This window comes from Meriones unguiculatus, chromosome 14 (genome assembly GCF_030254825.1).
Source record: "Meriones unguiculatus strain TT.TT164.6M chromosome 14, Bangor_MerUng_6.1, whole genome shotgun sequence".
Taxonomy (NCBI): domain Eukaryota; kingdom Metazoa; phylum Chordata; class Mammalia; order Rodentia; family Muridae; genus Meriones; species Meriones unguiculatus.
Genome location: NC_083361.1, coordinates 36,816,630 through 36,841,558, shown reverse-complemented (window position 1 = coordinate 36,841,558; position 24,929 = coordinate 36,816,630). Strand labels below are relative to the sequence as shown.

General features: G+C 39.5%; 1 protein-coding gene and 1 non-coding gene across 2 annotated transcripts in view; one reads left to right on the top strand and one right to left on the bottom strand.

Annotated features, from left to right (window-relative positions):
• LOC110555995 (vomeronasal type-2 receptor 116-like) overlaps window positions 1-12,325 on the top strand; it is a 34,894-nt gene extending 22,569 nt beyond the window's left edge. Inside the window, exons 3-6 of the mRNA XM_021649512.1 lie at window positions 37-840; window positions 1,483-1,710; window positions 2,758-2,881; window positions 11,400-12,325. Coding sequence (XP_021505187.1) covers window positions 37-840; window positions 1,483-1,710; window positions 2,758-2,881; window positions 11,400-12,325 — 2,082 coding nt within the window. The remainder of the gene's footprint in view (window positions 1-36; window positions 841-1,482; window positions 1,711-2,757; window positions 2,882-11,399) is intronic.
• A 2,451-nt stretch (window positions 12,326-14,776) lies between these two features.
• Window positions 14,777-14,908, bottom strand: LOC132647560 (small nucleolar RNA SNORA17). Its single transcript, XR_009585919.1, has one exon. It is a non-coding gene; the product is annotated as a small nucleolar RNA SNORA17 (small nucleolar RNA).
• Window positions 14,909-24,929: the final 10,021 nt, after the last annotated feature.

Genomic DNA, 24,929 nt, shown 5'->3' with positions numbered 1-24,929 from the left:
GACTGTGTTCTTGTTTTTTATTATTTTTCTCTACAGTTTACTTTTGGACCTTTTGATACTATCCTGAGTGAACAAAGACAGTTTGCTTCTTTGTACCAGGTGGCTCCTAAGGATACTTCTCTGGCAGTTGGCATTGTATCTTTGATGCTTCATTTCCACTGGATTTGGGTGGGGCTGTTCATCATAGATGATCACAGAGGTGCCCAGACGCTGTCAGATTTGAGAAGCCAAATGGATAAAAACGGAGTCTGCATAGCATTTGTGGAGATGATCTTAGTCAGCAGGGGTTCATTTCTGGCCAAATCCTGGAAAAATAAAGTTCAGATCCTGGATTCATCAGCAAACGTGATTGTTATTTATGGGGACTCTGATTCTCTGTTAAGCTTAATAGTAAACATAAAGCAGAAGTTACTTACATGGAAAGTCTGGGTCCTGAACTCACACTGGGACAATTCAAAATTTGATGAATATTTCATGTTAGATTCATTGCATGGGGCCCTTATTTTTTCACACCACAATAAGGAGATTATTCATTTTACAGATTTTATCCAGACAGTCAATCCTTCCAAATACCCAGAAGACATTTACCTTCATCTGTTGTGGCACAAATTCTTCAATTGTTCATTTTTGAGGAAAGATTGTAAACTGATGGATAACTGTCTGCCTAATGCCTCCTTGGGATTCTTGCCCGGGAACATATTTGACATGGCCATGAGTGAGGAGAGTCACAATGTGTACAATGCTGTGTATGCTGTGGCCCACAGTCTGCATGAGATGACTCTCAATCAAGTACAATTTCAAACTCAAGAAGGAAAAGAGATGGTATTCTCCCCTTGGCAGGTAAGGTCACTTCAATTGAATTGTGATATCAGCAACATGACATTCTCAAAGTTTATAAGTACACTCAACCTAGGAAATACACAGTTTAGATTATTTTGTCAAAATTCTGCAAAAGCAAGAGAAAATGTGTAAGAAAAAAAATCTGTTTTAAGTCAATATATAGATGCACTACAAATGGTCATACAATATTTCAGGGTAAAATCATCATTATTTGTCCCAGTTATTTCACACAACAGAAAAAACAGAGACAAAGAATTATCACTATGAACCTGAACTCTTCTAAATGCTTATGTCATGTAAATGATCACTCATAAAATCATCCATTTTATAGAGTGAAATGCTAAATATTTTCAAATTTTAATTGGGCTTGATTATATTGTCGAAGGAAGGTGAGACTTTCTCCATGCACTTTTGTGATTTTGGAGTGCTTGGTTCTAAGTTTTCTAATGACCTCATTAGAATGTTTTAGAAAGATAATGATGCTCCCATTATCTTTGGGTATCATTTGTTCATTGCAATTAATACCTATATTAAAGTTGATTTTCACATCATGGGTTAGAATCAACAGAGAAGTTCCCTGATTCTGCCTCTGATGCACTTCTCTGGAAGTTATGTAACATAAGCATATTCATCTCTTTTTAGCTTCACCATTTTCTAAAGAACGCAGAACTCATCAATCCTGCTGGAGACCCTGTGGTCCTGGATTGGAAAAGGAAATCACATGCAGAATACGACATTCTCAATTTTTGGAATTTCCCTAAAGGTCTTGGGCTAAATGTGAAAGTGGGAACATTTTTTCCAAATGCTCCAGAGGGCCAGAAATTGTCCTTATCTAATCACATGATACAGTGGGCCACAGGATTGACAGAGGTGGGTTGCATCATACCTCAGTATGTAAATTTCAAATTTACAACCAGCATGTTGTGACCTGTCATTGCTCAAACAGTACCCTTTTATAGACACATAATGACCACCAGCATAAAGAATTGTCCTACTATCTGGTTTTGCTGGATGAACTATTTCTTTTATAATCTTATCATTCATTTAACATCATAATACAGTATCTTTTTCAGGATGATTTTTGTTATTATTAAAAATCATCTGACAGAAGGTCTATTTTGATCCCAGCTTGGAAGGCTCCAGTCAATGGTCTGTTGGCCTTTTGCTTCTAGGCCTCTGCCAAAACAGAAGAGCATGATGGGAATGTTTAGATGTGTTAGTTGTTTGATTTGCTGTTGCAAAAATGCTGCTTAACAGACAATATAGGAGAACTTTTCTTGGCTCAGAGATTGAGAGTATATTCTACCACGGCAGGAAACCATGTCTTTAAGTAGTGAAGGCAACCAGTCATCAATAGTCAGGGAGCAGAGACTGTTGAATGCTGCTGTTATCACCCTTTTCTGCTTTTCATTCATTCAGGGGCCATGGCCATGGCCAATAAATCACGGCCACCCACTTTTAGAGATTGTCTTTTGACCTCAAGTAACCTAATCTAAGAAAGAAAAAAAATCTTTCACAATTATTCTCAGAGATTGGTTTCCACTATGATTCTAAAACCTATCAAATCAACAAGATGAAACGTTACCATGGAAGTAAATTTTAGTTGCCTGTATATCCAGGGGTCAAGATGCAGTGGATTTGTAGTAACTCCAAGACATGAGACCAAGAACCTAAGTTCTTACTTCTATGCCTCACCTCATAATCTTTCAACAATTGTCCAATGAAGTCATGTTATCAAGGCCTACTGTTTAACACATGGGCCTGTGAATGACTCATCCTAGTAGTAAAAAAAAAACATTCTACTATCTTCACTTAGAGATATTAACATAAACAAATTAATGGTTCTATATTCAAAAAACACTCTACTGGAGATTTCATAAAAACCTGACCATTTGCTATTATTAATTTTATTCTCAGATTCCCCAGTCTCTATGCAGTGAAAGATGTCATCCTGGATTCAGAAAATCCCACCAGGAGGGCAAGGCTGCCTGTTGCTTTGACTGCACTCCTTGCCCAGAGAATGAGATTTCCAATGAGACAAGTAAATATCAGTAATGAAAACATCCCCCCCCCGTCCACACCTGCAATATCTAAGCTAATGGAAAACATCTGTAAGTGAACTGCAATCAGTTCACTTCAGTGGAGATAATCCTCTTCCTGCCAGCTGTTACAAAATCGGAGTTTACAGTTCTTTTTTCCCACTGAAATAATACACTCTTGACATTTTGTGTTCCTGAATCATTGTGGATGTGGCTGCCAACAGAAAACCACTCTAGATCACCTGAATAATATGCCTCATTTCACCATCCATTTTGTCTTAGTTTCCTTTCTCTTGCTATGACAAAGCACCATGACAAAGAATTTTATAAAAGAAAGCATTTAATATACTTACAGTTTCAGGTGGTTAGATTCCATGTGTAATAGTCTGTCTCTCTATCTCTGCCTGTCTCTGTCTCTCTGTCTCTACCTGTCTCTATCTATCTCTGTCTCTCTGTCTCTCTCTCTCTGTCTCTCTCTCTCTCTCTCTCTCTCTCTCTCTCCCTTGCTCATATATCTCCATCTAGAATTATAAGCCTGTAAGTTATATTCTTTCTTTTTTAAGTTACCTTGGTCATGATGTTTCTTCACAGCAATAGAAAATTAACTAAGACTGTGTGACAATGGGGAAAATTGATACACAAAAGTAGGAGACAGAAAAGACTCACTGTGAATAGCAAGATCCTTAAGAGCCCTTCCACAGAAATACACCACTCCCAAAGGAGCATACCTCCTAATCCATTATTCCCAAATAGTTCCACCAATGGGGGCAAGGCATACAGATAGGTGATAGAAGGGGGGAGACAGTCTCAGTAAAACTTTACATTTTATCCCCCTGATGCCCATATTCTTGTAAATATATCATAATTTTATTATTTTAGATTTATAATAATCTATATGTTATACAATTCATTCACGATGCCGTCTCCCCTCCATTCCCTCCTCCCAGTCACCACCCCTATATCCTTCTCACCCAAATTCACTGTTCTTCTGGTTCCCTTCAGAAAATGGCAGGCCTCCAAGTGAGATTAATCAAACATGGGCATCATAACAAGATGCACTAAGACTAGGAATAAATCCTCATATCAACCATGGCTGACCAAAGCAACCTATTAGGGGAAAAAACGGTCCCAGGAGCAGGAAAAGAGTCAAGAACCCCCACTTCTACTGTTAGGAATTCAATAAAAACTCCAAGTTTTAAAGGCTGCAGCATGTATGGAGAGGTCCTAACACAGACTAATGCAAACTCCATCATTGCTTCTTCAGTCTCTGTGAGCCCCTATGAGCTAATTTGATTCAGGGGTTCTTGACCTCCAGGTGACCTTGATGCTCTGGGTCCTACAATCCTTCCTCCTCATCTTCTGTGCAGGTCCCTAAGCTTCCCATAATGTTTGGCTGGGGGGTCTGTTCATCAACTGCTGGAAGAAGCCTCTCTGATGATGATTTGGCTAGGCTCCTATCTATGAGTATAGCAAAATATCATTTGTAATCATTTTGTTTACTTTTTTTAATCAATAGTGTTTGGTTCTACCCTAGGTCTCTGAGCCATTCACTTTTAGGTTTCTAGCCATCCACATAGTGTCTGGCATGGGCACACTCACTGTTGTATTCAGGAAGTTTTCTAGTTCCATCCATCTGCCTGCAAATTACAAGATCTCTTTGTTTGTAACAGCTGAGTAGTATTCTGTTGTGTAAATGTACCACAGTTTATCATTCTTCCATTGAGGGACATCTGCTCTGTTTCCAGTTTCTGGCTGTTTTGAATAAAACCACTTATGAACATAGTTGAGCAAGTATCCTTGTGATAGGGTGAAGCATCCTTTAGGTATATGCCCAAGAGTTGACTAGCTGGGTCTTGAGGTAGGTCAATTCCCAGTTTTCTAAGGATCTGCCATATTGATTTCCATACTGACTGTATAAGTTTGCATTCCCACCAGCAATGTAGGAGTCTTCCACTTGCTCCACACCCTCACCATCAGAAGCAGTCATTTGTTTTATTGATCTTAGTCATTCTGACAGGTGTAAGATGGAATCTCAAAGTAGTTTTGATTTACATTATTCTGAAGGCTAATGATGTTGAACATTTTTAAGTGTTTCTCAGACATTTGTGTTTCCTCTTATGAGAATTCTGTTAGCTCTGTTCATTGCCTTTTAATTGGATTATTTAGTTGGTTGATGTCTGGTTTTCTTGAGTTCTTTGTATATTTTGGATATTAGCCCTCTCTCAGATGAGGAGTTGGTGAAGTTCTTTCCCCATTCTGTAGGCTGCAGTTTTGTCTTATTGAAGGTGTCCTTTGCCTTGTAGAAGCCTTTCTGTTTAATGAGTTACTATTCAGTAATTGTTGATTTTAGTGCCACTGCTAGCTCCCACTGTTCTGTTCAAAAAGTCATCTGGGCTAATGGGTTCAAGGCTACTCCCCAGTTTCTCTTCTGTTGAGCTCAGCGTATCTGCTTTATGTTGAACTCTTTGAACCTCTTGGGCTTGAGTTTTTGTTCCAAATGATAAATGTGGATCTATTTTCATTCTTTTGCATGCAAACATCCAGTTATACCAACACCATTTGTTGAAGATTTTTTTCCATTGTATATCTCTGGCTTCTACATCAAAAATCAGATGTCAATAGATGTGTGGATTTATGTCTAGATCTTCATTGATCCCTTTGATCAATGTGTCTTTTCTTATACAAATACCATGAAGTTTTTATTACTTTACCTCTGTAGTACATCTGGAAATCAGGGATGGTGATACCTCCAGATGTTCTTTTATTGTTCAGGATTGTTTTAGCTATTTTGGGATTTTTGTTTTTCCATATGAAATTGAGTATTGTCTTTCAATGTCTGTTGTTATTTCTCCCTTTTTGTTTCTGCTTTTTGTTTTTTCATTTGGACGTTTGCCAGGATCCAGCCCCAGGTGAGGGCAGGGCTTGGGGTGGGTGGATGCAAGGATGGTAAGGGGAGAATCGGAAGTGGGACTCCATTTGGTTTTGTTTCAGGAATGATTGGACAGAGGAGAAGCACATCTCGGCACGGCTTGATCTGCCCTGACAAATTGTGTCTCTTACAGGCTTTATTTATATATGAAATCAGCTCCTCGAAAATTTTACTCATTGATTGCACAGCCTTTTAGAATACTTTTCTAAGCATATTGAAATAAAAGAAACAAAGTGAACAAACAAGCAAATTTGACAAGAACTAAAAACTAACATTATGATAAAATCAGTTGTTTTAACTCACTGTCTTTTTTCTCAAGATTGATGTCGTACAGCATTCTGGTCACAGAAATGCCAGGCGGAATGACTCTATTTGAGTTTGATTTTGTTTAAGTTTGACACAGAATTAACAGATCAGAAGTTATTTCCTGCTGCCTATTATCTTTCTGCAGAAACCCAGTCTCTCAGTCCCTTGTTTAATTCTTCCTGTTCCTTTTCTATTTTTCTGTTCTATTTGACGTAAGACCACCATCCTTTTCATTGATTCTTAAAATACTGTGTAGCCTTTCTAACAGCACACAAATATTGCTTCAGCAAAAGCAGTCTGTTCTTTGTTTTTCTACAATATCACAAAAGTCCTGATCTGACAAATCTGTTCATGCAGTCAGGCAGTTCACTGAGCCAAAATGTTCCTCTGTGTCTTTTTCATAAACCCTTTTTTAAATATGTCTCTGTCTTTATTACAACCCTGTAAAAGGTAGAAGAACAACAGGATTCCTAAAACTGCTTACTTTGCCTTCAGGAAGGTACCAAGGGTTGTCATTAATTATATAATCAAAATCATTTCCTGTCCATACTAGTTTCTGAAGCTGAACATGAAAACCTAATGATTCAGCTAGTTTTTCAGCTTCTAAAATTTCCTTAAATTTTTCTTCTTTTATGGTTTTCTTCAAATCTTCTGTCTCATGCTTACTAATATCACTTATTAATGCCCTAAATGTATGAGTCTAAATAACAGTTCCATGGAAGATTCAGTTTTCTGCATACCTATTTTACCCAGGGAACTGACATTAGTTGTCTGTTTATTAACACCAGCTTTTGTTACATTATCCCAGCTCTAGCTTTCAGTAGAGACCTTTAAGAGTAAGGAATATAAATACAAACAAAGGTTGTGTATCAAATTTCCACTAAGGGCAGTGAATGATCACTTTAGGTCATCCAAGCACTGTAACTTTGACAAACAGCGCCTTCAGGATGCTTGACATTGCCAGATATTCTCTGTCTGCCTGATAGTTTGGAAAAGGGTTTGTCTGTCTTGTTGATTTTCTCAAAGAATCAACTCTTACTTTCACTGATTTTTGTATTGTTTTCTTTGTTCCTATTTTACTGATCTCAGTTCTGAGTTTGATTATTTCCTGCCATTTGATTATTTCCTCCTCTTGGGTGTACTTATTTCCTCTGGTTTTAGAGCTTTCAGGTGTACTGTTAAGTTGCTAGTATGAGGTCTCTCCACTTCCACTATAAAGGCATAGTGCTATGAACTTTTACTCTTAGCATGAACTTACTCTTAGAATGTTACTCTTAGCAACAATTTCATTGTGTCCCATAAGCTTGGCTAAGTTGTGCATTCATTTTCATTCTTAAATTTCTTAATTTATTTCTGCTTTGCCCCCATATAGCTGTTTAGTTAGGGAATTGATCAGTGTTGATAATATTAATATTTATTTAAAATATTATATTATTTAAAATATTATATTTATTTATTTATTGTTGATTTATCTTTTAGTTAAACATGGGTTATTCCTATGTATACCCAAATCACCACACAGAGACTAGGATTTATTTAATTAACTTAGAGCACAATGCTGGGCAATAATTACTCCAAGCCCACATAGCTTCCTCCCATTCAGATATCCCACATTATAGTTATTTTTTAGTTGTATCTTAGATCTGGTTCATTTCTCTTGATGTTTCCCAGTCCTCTCCTCTCTGATCTCTCCTCCTATTCCGTCTTTCTCCTCCCACCCACCACCACCCCCCAGGCAAGGATGTTCCACCCTACGTCTCTCCATTGCTCAGCATTGGCTGGTTGTTTTTATTGGCAATTCAGAGAACAAATGGTTGCATGTTTACACAAACTTGAGACATTCTAAGCATTACAATGCAATGTCCGGATTGAAACAAGATAGTGGGTAGAGAAATCAGCATTTGAATGAACAAGGGTAAATTGTATACATTCCACAAGAACATTATACCAACAGTTTATAGACTTTTCCTTGTTTCTGTTATTATTGAAGTCCAGCTTCAATAATGGGGGTCTGATAGAATACAGGGAGTTAGTTAAATTTTCCTGTTAAGACTTGCTTTGTGACTGAGTATGTGGTTACTTTTTGAGAATGTGCCATAAGATGCTGAGATGGAGGTGTATTCTTTTATGATTGGGTAAAATGTTTTTGTCTGTTGGCTCTAGTATTTCTCTGATTAGTTTTTGTCTGGATAACGTGTACATTGGTGAGAGTGGGGTATTAAAGTCTCCCATTTTTAAGGTGGGTGAGGTTTGATATGTGATTTAAGCTTTAGTAGTATTTCTTTTACAAATGTGGGTACCCTTGGATTTGGTCAATAGATGTTCAGAATAGAAACATCATCTTGGTGAATTTTTCCTTAGATGTGTATAAAATGTCCTCCATCTCTTTGATTAAATTTGGTTTGAGGTCTATCTTGTTAAATTAGAATAGCTACACCAGCCTGTTTTTTGGGTCCATTTGCTTGGAAAATCTTTTTCCAACCTTTTACTCTAAGGTATTGTCTATCTTTGATGTTGGGGTGTGTTTCTAGAATGCAGTAGAAGTATGAATCCTGTTTTCATATACATTCTATTAGTCTGTGTCTTTTTTATTGAAAACTTCAGTCCATTGATACTGATAAATATTAATGATCCATGGTTCTAATTACTCTTGTTTTGGTGGTGGTGGTGGTGGTGGTGGTGGTGGTGGTGGTGGTGGTGGTGTGTGTTTCCCCTCTTTGAGTCTTGTTAGTGTGAAATTTTGTGTTTTCATGGGTAATCTCTTTGGGTTGGAGTTTTTCTTCTAGTATCATCTATAGAGCTAAATTTGTAGGTAGATGTTTAAATTGGTCTTTGTCATGAAATATTTTGTGTGATTGAAATATCTACAGTAATTGAACGTTTTGCTGGGTGTAATAGTCCAGTTTGGCATCTGTGATCTCTTAGAGTCTGTAAGACATCTGTCTGTCCAGGCCATTCTGGTTTTCAGAGTCTCTGTTGAGAAGCTGGGTATAATTCTAATATACCCAATACTTAATATAATTCTTCCTTTATATGTAACTTGATCTTTTTCCCTTGCTATTTTTAATTTTCTTTCTTTGTTCTGTCCATTTAGAATTTTTATTATTATGTGGCATGGGGACTTCATTTTCTGGTCCAATCTATTTGCTGGTCTGTAAATTTCTTCTATATTTATAGGTCTGTCCTTTTTATGTTAGGAAAATGTCTTCTGTGGTTTTGTTAAATATATTTTCTGGATTTTTTTATCTGGAATTCTTCTCCTTCTTTATTTCTATTATTCATAGGTTTGCCTTTCATAATGTCCAAGATAGCGTGGATTTTTCTATATTAAGAATTTTTAGATTTAACATTTTTCTTGACCCATCAATCTTCTGTCATCATATCTTCAACCCCTGAGAGTTTTTCTTCCATCTCTTGTGTTCTGTTGGTGATGATTACATCTGAAGTTCTTGTTTCCTTACCTAGATTTTTCATTTCCAGAATTCCCTCAGTTTGTGTTTTCATTGCTTCTATTTCCATTTTCAGGCCTTGAACAGTTTCATTCACCTGTTTTTTTGTTGCTGTTTGTTTGTTTGTTCTTCTTGAATTCTGCAGTTTCTTTAAGGGACTTGTTTATTTCCTCCATTTTGTTCTTTCTCTTTCCTTAATTTCTTTAAGAGAGTTTTTCATTTCTTCTTTAAGTACCAGTGTCATCTTTGTAATGTTTGTTTTACAGTCATTTCTTTGTGCTTCAGGTGCACTGCAATATTCCAGTCATGTTTCAGGATAGCTGAGCTCTGATGGTGCCATATTTCCCTGGCTGCTGGTGATTGTGTTTTTACATTAGAAATAAGGCATCTGGGTTTGGGGTGATTATAGGTCTGGGTGCTGATTTCTGAGTTTGTCTTTGTTGGATAGGTGTTTTGTTCCTTGGTTTTTTGTTCCTTCTTTGATATTCTGGTCTTTGTGGCCTAAATTTCTGACAGCAGGCTTGACCTCTGGATCCAGTAAGGAGTGTCAGATAAGGTTGAGGGCTGGGCTTCTAGTGACTAGCTTGGCCTTTCATGCAGCAGGGAGTCTCTGTCCCTGTGACTACTGTGGCCTGTACCTGTTCTTCTGGCCATTCTCTTGGTGTTATTGACCTTTTTCATTACTCTCTTTTCATTGCAGTTTTTCTTCTAGTATTTTCTGTAGGGTTAAGTTTGTAAACAAATATTGTTTAAATTTGATTTGTCATGAAATCTCTTGTTTTTTCCATCTGTGGTGATTGAAAGTTTCTCTGGGTCTAGACATCTGGGAATAAGAAGTTGTCTGGGTATAGTTAGGTTTACACCTTCATGTTCTTTATAGTTTGTGCATGCATGTGTATGAGAGAGTGATTTTTAGTTGTTTTGTTTGATTGTTGGGATGTAGCTTGTTTCTTTTTTTAGAGAGACAGAGAGAGAGAGAGAGAAAATTGTAGAACTCAGTGAGCATGGAGGTGGAAAGGATCTAGGAGAAGTTGGGGCAGGGAAAAAGTCATGGTCAGAATGTATTATATAGAGTATATGGGTGGTAATGTGATGATTTAAAGAGAATTAAATATATTACAATTAAAATATTGAAAATATGGCCAATCAATCCATAAGCATTCATCATAATCTAACAGTAAGTTGACAATCAATCAGGAACAGAGTGTTCAAGCATTGTTCCATAAAGACATGAGAATATATGAGCAGTTCTGTATCGAGAATTACATAGATAATATTGTACACTTATGACAACTGTGTCACTGGTGAAGGATCTCAAGGCTCCAAGAATTTCAGAATACTTATTCACTCAGGTTCCTTCAGAGAATGAGGAAATTTAGAGACCACCATGTGTTTTATGAATGAAGGCACATGTGGAATACATACAGGAAAAGATTATAAGATTAGGATTTCAAAGGACATTCTTTCCGTTACACCAAAGTCTCATGCCCTCTTAAGAGGAGTGATGTATTAATAAAGAGGCAATGTCACAGACAAATTAGTTCATGCAACATATGTCACTTCTCTAATGACTTCTAAAACAGATACAGAAATGTCACTAAAGGCAAGGAGACCATGGTAATAACAGAGGAAGAAGAGTTCGGGCTGTTAATTTGTATTAGCATGAAGTAGAAGAAAAAATGAGTTTAGAATTACTATCTAGAAAGTGCTTTATGTTTGTATCAGAAACAAAGTGAGATGGTTCAAGTAACATTGCAATGTGCTGAGGCTTAGAAGTGGCTTCAGATAGAAGGAGAAACCTGAGTATGCACTCATGATCACCTGAGTTTCTGGCAGGTATGGATCAGTGTGTGACGTGTCCGGAAACTCACTATGCAAACACAGAAAAGAGCCACTGCCTACAGAAAACTGTGACATTTCTGGCCTATGATGACCCCTTGGGAAAGCTACTCACCTTCATTTCCCTGAGCTTCTCCTCACTCACAACTGTTGTTCTTGGGGTGTTTCTGAAGCACAGAGACACTCCAATTGTCAAAGCCAATAACCGAGCTCTCAGTTACATCCTGCTCATCACTCTGACACTATGTTTTCTCTGTCCCTTCCTCTTCATTGGCCATCCTAGCACAACCACCTGTATCCTGCAGCAAAACATTTTTGGACTTCTCTTCAGTGTGGCCCTTTCTGCTGTGTTGGCCAAAACTATCACTGTAGTTATAGCCTTCAAAATCACTGCTCCAGGAAGAGCTAGGAGATGGATGCTTGTATCACGGGCCCCTAATTTCATTATCCCCATCAGCACCACCATTCAAGTTGTTCTTTCTGGAATTTGGCTGGCAACCTCTCCTCCCTTTGTTGATAAAGATGCTCACTCAGAACAGAAACACATCATCATCATTTGCAACAAAGGCTCAGCTATTGCCTTCCACTGCATCCTTGGATACCTGGGAACACTGGCCTTAGGAAGCTACCTTACGGCTTTCTTGTCCAGGAATCTGCCTGACACGTTCAATGAAGCCAAGGTCCTAGCTTTCAGCATGCTGGTGTTCTGCAGTGTTTGGATCACCTTCCTCCCCGTCTACCACAGCACCAAAGGGAAGGTTACAGTGGCAATGGAAATCTTCTCTATCTTGGCTTCCAGTACATCACTCTTGGGCATCATCTTTGCTCCCAAGTGCTACATCATATTATTAAGGCCAGAAAGGAACTCACTTTATCATATCAGAGACAGAACATATGCTAGGATGAAAAATCTTAAAACCTAGCTCCTATGTTTCTTAAATAACATTTTTGAAGGCTGATTTTTTTTCATCATCTGAACAGTCACATAAAAGTTAGAATTTAGCATCTGAAGCCATGGGCTATTATTTCTTTAGGTAATCATATTATTTCTTTAAGTGAATTGGATTCTACAACCATTTTCATGTTGAAATATATGCTGTGTTTTTATTTTTATTTTTATATTAATTACAGTTTATTCACTTTGTATCCCAGCTATAGCCCCCTCCCTCATTACCTCTCAACCCTACCCTCCCTCCCTCATCTCCTCCCATGCCCCTCTCCAAGTACACTGACAGGGGAAGTCCTCCTCCCCTTCCGTCTGACCCTAGCCTATCAGGTCTCATCAGGACTGGCTGCATTGTCTCCCTCTGTGGCCTGGTAAGGCTGTTCCCCACTCAGGGGGAGGTAATCAAAGAGTCAGCCACTAAGTTCATGTCAGAGACAGTCCCTGTTCCCGTTACTAGGGTACCCATTTGGAGATTGAACTGCCATGGGCTACATCTATGAAAGGGTTGTAGGTTATCTCCATGCATGGTTCTTGTTTGGAATATTGGTCTCAGAAAAGACCCTTGTGTGAGGATTTATTTTGTGTTCTGTTGCTCTCCTTGTGGAGCTCCTGTCCCCTCCAGATCTCCCCCTTCTTTCATAAGATTCCCTGAACTCTGACCAAAGTTTAGCTATGAGCCTCAGCATCTACTTTGATACACTGCTGGGTAGAGTCTTTCAGAGGCCCTCTGTGGTAGGCTCCTGTCCTGTTCCCTGTTTTCTCCCTCTTCTGATGTCTGTCCCATTTGCCTTTCTGACTGAGGATTGATCATATTACCCTGGGTCCTCTTTAGTTAGCTTCTTTAGTTGTACAGATTTTAGTATGTTTATTCTATAATATGTCTAATATCCACTTATAAGTGAGTATATACCATGTGTGTCTTTCTGCTTCACTCAGGATGATCTTTTCTAGATCCCACCATTTGCCTGCAAATTTCATGATTTTCTTGTTTTTAATTGTGGAGTAGTATTCCATTGTGTAAATGTACCACAATTTCTGCATCCATTCCTCAGTTGAGGGGCATTTGGGATGTTTCCAGGTGATCCCTGTAGTTTTTGAACTGTAGGACCAGCCCCTTCATGCACTGCAACAGTTCATTGATGGGGTGGGCCAATTCAAAGCCCTAGATCTGGGCCTGAGAGGTATCTGAGCTAGTCAGCCTGCCAGCTCTCCTGCTCTCACACCCTCAGGCCAGCTCACCAGAAATACCTGCAACCAGGGCCAGCTCTGCCCTGCTGCCCAGGTAAGGCAGGGTAAAGAGCCCCCTCACCCTAGTGTTGCAGCCAATGAGGGATATACCCAGTTCTCTCATTCTCATGACCCCAGGGCCAGATATCCCACCTGCCATAGATGGCAAGAAAAAAAAAGGGATGGAAGGAGGACATCTCTCCCTCATCACCTCCCAATAGATAAGAGGGAGATCTAGTTCTCCAGGGCCAGCTTTACTGTATTACCCAGAAGAGGTACAGAACCAACTCTCTCAAGTGCTGCAGCTGGTGAGAGGCAGGGGCAGCTCCTCTGTTCTCATGACCCCAGTGCCTGGGGCCCTGCCTACTTCAGGTCGTGAGAGGGGAGGAAAAGAGGAGGGTATCTCTCCCTAGTACACACTACTGCATGAGAGACAAGTGGAAGAGTCAGCTCTTCCATGCTAGTATTCTCAGTGCCTCCTCACCCACAAATCCAGCAATGTATGGGGCCCACTCTCCCAAGTACTTCAGCTGGCTAGGAGCATGGTCAGCTCTCTTGCTTTCATACCCCCACCATGCCCAGGTAAGGGGTGGGACCAGTTCTGCACAGCCCTCGAACATCAATATGTCCCAGACCAGAAACATCCACCTGGCCTTTGGTGGTAACAGACCCCTGCTGCTGCAGGGCCACAGACCCAGACATGACCCATGGTGGCAATAACTGGCTACTCATATCAGGCTGTTCTTCACTACCCTCGAGTCTCCAGTTCTGCCCCTCTTCATTGTGCCCACATTCTTCTGTTTCTCTTTTCTCCACCATTTAGTCGAGCCCAGGTTTCTTAATGTCTGCAGTCATCTCAGAAATGGTCTTAGGAGTGCTATGCCCCACTCATGTGTTACAGCACCAAGCAAGGGTTAATTCAGACATTGTCTGTACACACACCAGGTCTACAGAGCACTGGAATAGTAGTCACGTCAGACTAGCTCCCTGCTGGCCCCCATGCAAGGGTTGTCTATCTCAGGCTCACTCCCAACCAAGCCCACTGTCTCAATATGGATTCTTCTAGTCTCCAACCTTTTTCCCATCCTGGGAGCCTGTCCAAGCCTGTGTGATGCTGAACTGGTGGTCATCTCAGACTAACTACCTGCCTAGGTTCCCTAGCGCTGAACAGGTGGTTGTCTCAGGCTTACTTTTTTCAAGGAGTGTTGGGTTACTAGTCATTCAGAGGTTCACAGGTCAGAACACTGAGTGTAGACATAGCCTCTCTTCTCTTTGTCACCTACTGATGCACATGTGACATGGAAGCCACATCTACAAAACCTCTAGGGGCAAGTTATACATTTCTTAATGTTTAATAATTTCATACATGAATATCTGGTTCATTTTTCATTAAATTTACCCCCATTTCCTTCCTTTCCAATTTCTCCAGTATTTCCAGCACAACTTCCTCTTCTCAATTTTAAATGTCCTATATTTAAAATATAGTACTACCAGTTTCTGCAGAGGTGTAAAACTATCTGTTAATGCATGGGCATCCTCACAGGCCTATACCTGAGGAAAACTAGCTCACCTTACCCCCAGAAGCCATCAATTGCCAATAGCTATTCTACTAGGAGTGGCATTTCTTTAACATAATAGCCAGAAATCTGAAACACCATGACAATGAAAATGCATTCTTTTTACGGAAAAAAAAAAAAAAAAAGAACACACACAGAAAAAAACTTGGAGTTCATTTTGTGTTGGGCAGCTACTCTAGATCGTGTGCCCTGCACTCTAGTGTTGTTGATAAGCCCAGTGAAACTATATTGAAGCAAACTGATTTTTGTCTCTCATACCAGGCATCAATTGTAAAGAGCTTCTTTGGTAGCAGTAGGATTTTCACATTTTCTCTGCTGGAGTTTTGTCTTGTTTAAACTTGTTTAGGTCTTATACATGTTGCCCACTCTCTATGAGGTCATATATGTATAAGCTTTATTGTATCTAGATGATGTGATATCCTTGGAGACATCCACAACCTCTAGCTCTTACTGTCTTTCAGCCTCCTCTTGTACATTGATTCCCTGAGTCATTTGATAAATGTGCCTTATTTAGAGCTGATTGCTCCAAATTCACTACACATTGTCCAGCTGTGAATCTCTCTGCTAAATAATAGCCCCTGTGAAAAGACACTTTCATGGATGAAGGCTGTGGTGGTTTGAATAGGTTTGGCCCCCATATTCATGTGTTTGAATGTTTGGCCTGTAGGGAGTGGCACTATTTGGAGGTGTGGCTTGTTGGAGTAGGTGTGGCCTTTTTAGAGGAAGTGTGCCAGGGGGCGGGGTCATGTGCTTAAGCTCTGCCCAGTGTGGAAGACAGTCTCCTTCTGCTGCCTTCAGATCAAGATGTAGAACTCTCAGCTGCTCCAGGACCAAGTCTGCCTGCAAGATGCCATGCTTCCTGCCATGATGATAGTGGAATAAACCTCTGTCGCTCTAAGCCAGACCCAATTAATGTTTTCCCTTATAAGAGTTGTCATGGTCATGATGTCTCTTCACAGCAATAAAACCCTAAGATGAGGACTGAATGATACACTGTTCTGTGGATGTAGCAATAAATCATTAGGTGTCATTTCATTGTCATGTTCTTTTAGCAAAACAATAGTAGTAGGTGTTTATCCTAGGGTTCATGGCCTATATATTCCTGGCCATCTCGGCAATGTTGGGTATGGTTTTCATATCGTGAAGTGGGACTTAAATCTAATAAAATAGTGGTTAGTTACTACCGTAATATTTGTGCCACTACTGTACTAGTATGCCTTGAAGGTATGTTGCTATTTTAAGTCATCTCTGGATTTGTAGTTGATTAGTTTTCTCCTCTCGTAGCTTGATAAGTAACTTCCAGTCAAAAAGGTTGCAGCTTCTAATTGAGCATCAGCTCAACATCTCCATGTTCCCTGATATGAGTTAGTAGTGTCTTTAGCAATAGGTCCTCATGATCTTGTTCTGGAGGGTAATAAATACCATTGACAATAGCTTGTGATATCTGAGGGGTTGTAATCTATAGAAATCCTCTGGCCAATGATGCAACAAAATGTAACCCATTACTAGCATTAAATGTTGTGATGGTGTGAATGAAAATGGCCCCCCATAGGGCTATAGGGAGTTGTACTATTATCTCTGGCCTTTTTGAGGAAGTGTCACTGTGGGGGGGAGGGGGAGCGGTGCTTCCGGATTCCAGAATCTCAAGCCAGGCTCAGTGGCTCACTTGCTCTTCCTGCTCCCTGCCAATGCAAATGTAGAATCATGTCTGCCTATGTGCCACTATGCTTCCTGCCATGGTGATAACAGACTAAACCTCTAAACAGTAAGCCACCGCCAATTAAATGTTTTTTTTTTTTCCAATGAGGCAGTGGTGGCACATGCCTTTAGTCCCAGAACTTGGGAGGTAGAAGCAGGCAAATCTGAATGAATTTCAGGCCACCTGGTCTACAGGCCACCAGGTCAGCCAGGGCTACACAGAGAAACACTGTCTCAAAAACAATGTTTTCCTTCATAAGAGTTGCCATGGTCATTTCATCCCAGCAATAAAACCCTAACTAAGAGAGATGTCTGGTTGGGGCAGTCTCCCCATTGTATTCGACTCCACTAAAATGTTTTTCATATGGGAATGTATATTTAGGAAGGGTCTACAATAGTAGGTTTCTATATGTCTTTTCAAAGCCTTTAATATTAGTTTCCATGCTCATACTCCCTCCTTAGTCCTGCCATTCAGTCTCACCATCTAGTTTTGCTATTCTAGTTTCTCTTTGTCTTTTCATAACACTATATTCTTTTTCCCTAATCTGTCTTGGAATATCCTCTCTTTCCCCTCTGTTTCTTAATAGCTACCTAAGCTCTATGACTATTCTAATTGAAACGCCTATATCTGGCAAAGAAATAAAAATCTCAAATGATGAGGTATTGAATGAGAAGACCAGGGATGAGAGATAAAGAAAACAAAAGCAGTGGTTGGGACCAGAATCTATTGCATAAGCTGGTAGCTTATGCCATGTAAGTTTATTGAGAAGTATAGCATTATAGACAGGCATAGTGGTGCATGCCTTTAGTCCCAGCATTCTGGAAGGCAGAGGCAGATGGATTGTTGTAGATTTGAGGCCAGCCTGGTCTACAAAGTGAGCCCAGGACAGCCAAGGTTACACAGAGAAGCCCTGTCTCAAAAACAATCAATCAAACAAGCAAACAAAAGGAAGTATAGCATTGTATATATATTATTTGTGGGGATGGGAGAAGGCAAGGTCGGCAGAGAACTAAAGCAGACAATGTGAGCAAAGAGAACACAGGAGACCTACAACACAGCTGCCTATGGACTGATAAGTACTAGCCATGGGGAAGTGTTGGTTCCCCAGAAGCCAGAACCTTGACTCTCTCAAGGCACTGGCTCCAGCTCTAGACTGGCCTTGCCAAGTCTACTCCCCTAAACAGGGGCAGAGAACTAAAGTTTCCCTTAGCCTTTTCTCAGAACCTCTGAGAAAGTCTTGGGTCAATCTGGTTCCCTACACAAATCAAAAGTTTAAAGACCAGCATTATCACATAAAAGAAAACCTACAATATTTGTCTTTTGTGGTTTTGTTTATCTCACAGTGAGTTTTTCTGGCATCATTTATTTATTTGAATATTTTTATATTTCACTTTTCTTAACAGCAACATTGTATTCTGCTGTGCTAATGTACTTCATTTGCATTATTAATTCATCAACTGATGGGCAGTTAGCTCTTCACAATTTCTGCCTATTATGAATAGTGAAGTAGACAGGTGTAATAACACATACTATATAGTGGCATAGCACTTCTGAGGCAGAGGCAGATGGATCTCTGAGTAAAAGACCAGCATGATCTGCGAAGTGAAGTCCAGGACAGCCAGAGCTACACAGAAAGAGCCTCTCTCAAGAAACAAATAAAAAAAGCTGGCAATGAACAGTGCAGCAATGAACACAGATAAGGAAGCCATGATCAGGGTTTATAAAAGGTAAACCTATTGTCCTCACTCTGTTGGCTCTTGCTTTGCTTGAATGATGGTGACCTTTCTTGTTTTTTAAGACTTATTTATTTATTATTTATACAGTATTCTGTACTGCATATATGCCTATAGGCCATGGTTATGAGCCACCATGTGGTTGCTGGAAATTGAATTCAGGACCTTCAGAAGAACAGCTAGTGATCTTAACCTCTGAGCCATCTTTCGAACCCAATGGTGTCCTTTCTTATACATTGGTCTTAATGTCTGTGCTATAAATGCCTTTTCAGAAACACCTTTCCTATTCCAATTAGTTCAAGTTTTTCTCTACTTTCTCTTCTATCAGATTCGGAATATTTGGTTTTAGGTTGAGGAATTAAGATCCATTTAGAGTTGAGTTTTGTGTAGTGTTGCACATAGATGTATTTTCATTCATCTACATGCAGCTATTTGATTTAAACAGCACCATTTGGTGAAGATTTTGTCTTTTTGAAAGTTTAAATTTTTGTGGTGTCTTGAAAATCAAATATATATGGTGTGAGGAATACAGTCCAGGTCCTCATGTGTATTTCATTAATCAATGTGTCTGTTTTCAGACAATACCATGTTGTCTTTATTCTTATAGCTCTGTAATATTCATTTGAGTCTCATATGCTGTTATGTCAAACATATATTTTATTATTCAAGATTGTTTCAGATATTCTGGATTTTTTTGTATTTATACATGAACTTGAAGAGTTTCAGTTTTTGTTTAAAGTTTCTGAGAAGATTTGTGTTAGAATTTTGAGGAGAATAACATTTAATCTGTAGATTGCTTTTGGTAAGATGGACATTTTTACAATATTAAGCCTACCAACCCATGAGCATGGGAGAAATTTCTTCTTCAATTTCTTTTTTCAAATTTTTTAAAACATTTTAATGTACAAGACTCTCACTAATTTGGTTAGAATTAGCCTAATATATATATACTTTTTAGGCTATTTTGAGATGTACTGTTTTTCTGATTTCTTCCTCGCAATGTTTGTCATTTGTATATAAGAAAGCTACTAATTTTTGTGTGTTAAAATTTGCTATTTTGTGTGTTAAACCTTGCTACTTTGATGAAAGCGTTGATCAGCTGTAAAAGTATCTTTGTGGAATATATATATATATATATATATGGATACTTTAACTCCTTTATTAAGCTAGCCAGTAACCATCTAGAGAAACATAGTTCTCACAGAGCAGCCATGACGGTTTTCTGCTGAGAGCTTTTAGAGCAGTAGGGTTCTCAACCTGTAGGTGACAACCCCTTTGGGATCAAAAGACTCCTTCACAGGGTCACCTAAGGCCATCAGAAAACACAGATATCTAGATTATAATTCATAACAGTAACAAAATTACAGTTATAAAGTAGCAATGAAGATAATTTTATGGTTAGGGATCAACACAACATAAGGAACTGTATTAAAAGGTTACAGCATTAAGAAGTTGAGAGTCACTGATTTAGAAGCAAAACCACATCCTAGTTGGCATCTGCAGGGGAAAATAGAACAAAGAAGCAGTTTAGCAAAAGCAAAGAGCAGCAGTCAGCTGGAATATCTTGACATCAAATTCCTGTAACAGGGTTGGATACATTTCTAAGGGACTTTCCACAGAGGGAGATCTAAGAGACTTTCCAGACCAGTGTCTAAGGAAGGGTGTCAGCTCTGAGTTAAAACTAAGATGGCTGCAGACAGGACAAAATGTAGGAATGTTGATCACATCACATTTCCCACTGATCTTAAAAAATGAGCCCAATCTTGACTCATCTTAATCTAAACCTGTGTAATTGGCCCTAAGGATCATTAAAGTCACTGAATTTATTTTTTGTTTTACATAATTGGTCACACTGTTTAAGATGCAAGGGCCCACTGATAATCCAATAAGAATAAGATAAAGGGGCCCAGCCAGTGTTGATAGCAAAACAGTTAGCCAAGGGTATCGAGTGAACAGAAACTGGTACCAATTATCTGATTTATGTCTTTATCTTTTTCTCTTGTTGAAATTTTCCTTAACCATAGCAAAATTTTTTCTAATTGTTCCTGATCGGTTTGCATAGATCTACGGGCTTTTCCTAAGGCCATACAGTGCTCCCCCTGCTTCATAAGGAGTAAATCTAATTCGCTCCAATTCTGTAGGACCACTTCTGGTAGGGCATCTATCTGCTGTTTCAGTTCAGAAATGGAATTCTCTACTATCTCTAGGTCCTGAGCAACATGTTTACCTAGGTTTTTTGGTTTTTTGTTTTTTTTTAAGTTTTTACCTCACAGGCTGGGTGTGATGGTGCACACCTTTAGTACCAGCGCTTGGGAGGCAGAGGTAAGTCAGCCTGGTATATAGAGTCCAGGATAGCCAGAGCTACACAGAAAAAAACATGCCTTGAAAAACTGACTGACTGAATGAATGAATGAATGAATATCCCAGAATAAGGGCTTATGTACCTATGACCACTGAGCCAGCTCTGCTATCTTCATCCAGGAGTGGGATGAGAATAGGAACAACTTATTTTCCCATTGCAATCCAGGGTCCATATTAAATTGTATTCTCTCTTCTTCTCCATTATATAGATGTACCTGGACAGAATGTGTACTAATATGCATAAAAGGAGGTTTTCAATTTGTTGATACCCATGAAAGATCACCCCTTCTCTAAGAAGAAAGGGAGGAGGTCTGGGAAAGGAGAGGGCAGGTAAGAGGGAGGGACTAGGAGAAGGAGAGGGAGGGTAACTTCCTACTGAGATATAAAGTAAATTAATTAATTAATGAAAAATAAATAAACATGTTCTAGACTCTTTCAAGTCTTCTAATGTTAATTGGGGCTGTCTCCCGTCACTGTAAGTTTTATCACTCAATGAGCTAAAAGTCTGGTTAGTTCCTATCCTAGGTAGAAGGAGACTAGGAGTTTAAGCCTAACCAGCAATCCTGGCCAATCTTTGCCTGAGAATGATTAACTAAGTGATACACTTTGTCAAGGGTAGAGAATATAGGTGGGAGTTCTTCACCTTCCTAGACAGTGAAAGGCAGGATTCTGGCTCCAGGTGTTTTAAGTGAGGAAGATTCTCTAGAATAAAGTTGGGGCTTTGGAATGGGTAGAGAATCCTTGTTAGGTTTCAAACATCAGAGGGCTTAGGGGGAAGGTGGTTTCTGGATAGTAAATCTATCTCTAGGGTTGCTTCCTGTGACAGAGGTTTTCCCTGTTTTCTTGGGACAGATCCTTGTTAAGGAATTCTGTGACCTTTAATTTTATGGCTATTGTATTGAATTACATTTTCCTAGTATACATCCCTTGTGAGGAATATATGTACCCACAATGGGCTGGACCCTCCCCCATCAATCACTGATTAAGAAAATGCCCTACAGGCTTGCCTACAACCTGATTTTGTGAAGGGAATTTTTATTGAGGTTTCTTTCTCTCAGATGACCTTAGTTTGTGTCAACTTGACATAAAACTATACAGCACAATTGACCCCATGTCAGCTTGACAAAAGCATCACCACAAAGCTATTTTCCTTTTTAATTCATCCTTAACATCTCACATTAAAAACATAAACAACTCAAAAAGTCTTTCAGTCTTTACAAATTCAAACACATTAAAATTTCTTTTCCTAAGAGCAGGCTCCTTCGAAATGGCTCAGTGGTTCAGAGCACTGACTGCTCTTCCAGAGGACCTGGGTTCAATTCTCAGAACCCACACAGCAGCTTACTGTAACTCCAAGATCTGACACCCTCACACATACATACATTCAGGCAAAATAACAATACACATAGAAAATAAAAATAAATGAAACTAAGTCTTAAAAAAAAAAAGTAGACTCCTTCTATTCAGCTGCCTCATCTCCCTTGATCTGAGAGTTTGTGTCTAATCTTATGGAATCTTGATGTCCTGCTCTCTTCTGAAGAGCAGAGGTGGAGCGGACCTGATATAGAGGGAAAATAGGAGGGGGAGGTTGAAGGAGTGGAAACAGGAGATACTGTGTGTAGTCGCCCACGAAAACCAATAGTAACCGCCTGTACAAGGGGCTGGGAATTAAAAGACACAGAGAACACGAAAAAGTGACACCAAGACAGTGCTCTGATCAAGGCGCCATCTTTATTACAGAGTAAACCACTTATATAGGTTTCCAAGTAAACATATCCAAGCAAAACAGGAGGCTTAACTAGGGAAAACAGGAGGCTTAACTAGGGAAAACAGGAGGCTTAACCAAGCAAAACAGGAGGTGTCTGCTGAAAACACCAAGAATAGCGAGCCAGCAGGACTTGCACACACGTGACCATCTCAGGTCCAGTGGAATGGCTACCTCAACTGTGGGCAGGGATATATTGTATGAGAGAATAAAGAAAACATATATTTCATTCAACATAAATCTTCCTCAACCATATACAATGCATATATGAAAAATCAGTTCCTTTAACACATTCAGTCTCTTTAAACTTTTTTTCTTATATAATATACTGTGATTTTGGTTTCCCCTCTCTCCATTCTCCTTAGATCCTCTCTACCTCCCTTCCCATCTGGATCCAACACCTTTCTGTCTCTCATTATTAAAAAACAGGTTTCTATGGGATAATAATAAAATAAAATATATCAAGATAAAACAAAAAATGACACATCAAAATTGGACAAAACAAACAAACAGAAGAAAAGGAGCCCAAGAGAAGTAAGATGAATCAGAAATCCATTTGGTCACACCCTCAGGAATCCTATCAAAATACTAAACTGGAAGCCATAATATATATGCAAAGAACCTGTAGGGCAAAAAGAGAGAAGAAAATAATATAATAATAAGAAAAAACAAAATAAAGAACCCTGACACAATATTATGAGACAAGGAATGTCCCAAGATGCCACTGAGTTCATTCTCTCTTGGCCATCTACTGTTGGGACTTGCATTAAAAGTAATTTGTCTCCCCAGTGAGACTCCCTTGGAGGAAGCTAAATTTTCATTAGCAGCTGCTTATCAATTGGAGATTGCTTCTTCGTTGGGAATGGGACTTTAATAACCCTTTTCCTCCTACTGTGTTGCCTCACCCAGCCTTGATATCACAGTTTGTTCATATTCTTATCTTAGTTTGTTATGCCCTGATGGTGGATATCCCTGGGAGGCATGCTTTCCTTCTGAAAGGAAAAGGAGGAATGGATCTGGGAAAGGGGGAAGGGAAAATAAGAGTGCTGGAAGTGGGGAAACTGCAGTAGGGCTGTATTAGAAAAAATAAGCAAAACAAAGCAAACAAAAAGTCTTATGTTCTGGACAACATGGCTCCACTTGGTAGGGGAAAACTTGGGTGTGGTCACAGCCAGCTAGAATAAAGATTTTCAGCTGGCTAGAGGGGTCATCTCAGGTGTGCTCCCAGTAACAATACTTATGCCAAACAAGTTTTACAAGAAATTAGAGGCAGGGTGCCTGGAGATATGGCTCAGAGCTTAAAAGCACTGGCAGTTCTTCCAAAGGTCCTAAGTTCAATTCCCAGCAACTACATGGTGGCTCAGAGCCATCTATAATGAGATCCGGTTCCCTCTTCTGGTGTGCAGGTGTTGATGCAGGCAGAGCATTGTATTCATCATAAATAAATAAATCTTTAAAAAAGAAGAAGTCGGGAGAACAAGCCCATTCTCAATTGCCTCAAAATAAAATCAATGGGTCTCAGCCTCTGCTGTGATACACTGCTAGCTAGTCTTTCAGAGGCCTTCTGTGCTACTGACCTGTCACTTGTTTTCTCCTACTTCCCCTGTCCATCCCCTTTGTCTTTCTAGGTGAGGATTGATCATCTTACCCCTGGTCCTCCTTCTTGTTTATCTTCTTTAGGTGTACAGATTTAAGTATGTTTATCCTATCTTATGGGTCTAGTACCCACTTATAAGTGAGTATATACCATGTGTCCCTTTCTGCTCCTGGGATATCTCACTCAGGGTGATTTTTTCTAGATCCCACCATTTGCCTGCAAAATTCATGATTTCCTTGTTTTTAGTTGCTAAAGCAGATCCTGAGACCCATAACCAAGCCTTCGGCAGAGTGTAGGGAATCATATGAAGGAAGGAGGAATTAGTATAACCTAGAAGGGAGCCCCACAAGGTCCAAATATATCTCGGTACAAGGGTCTTCTCTGAGACTGTTTATCCAACCAAGGACCATGCCTGGATATAACGTACAGCCCCTGCTCAGACATAGCCCATGGTAGCTGAGTATCCAAGTGGGTTCCCTAGTAAGGGGGACAGGAATTGTTTCTGACATGAACTCAATGTCTGGCTCATTGAGCTTCCCCTCCCCCCCCCCAGGGAGGGGCACCCTTGCTAGGCCACAGATAAGGACATTGCAACCATCCTAAAGATACCTGATAAGCTAGG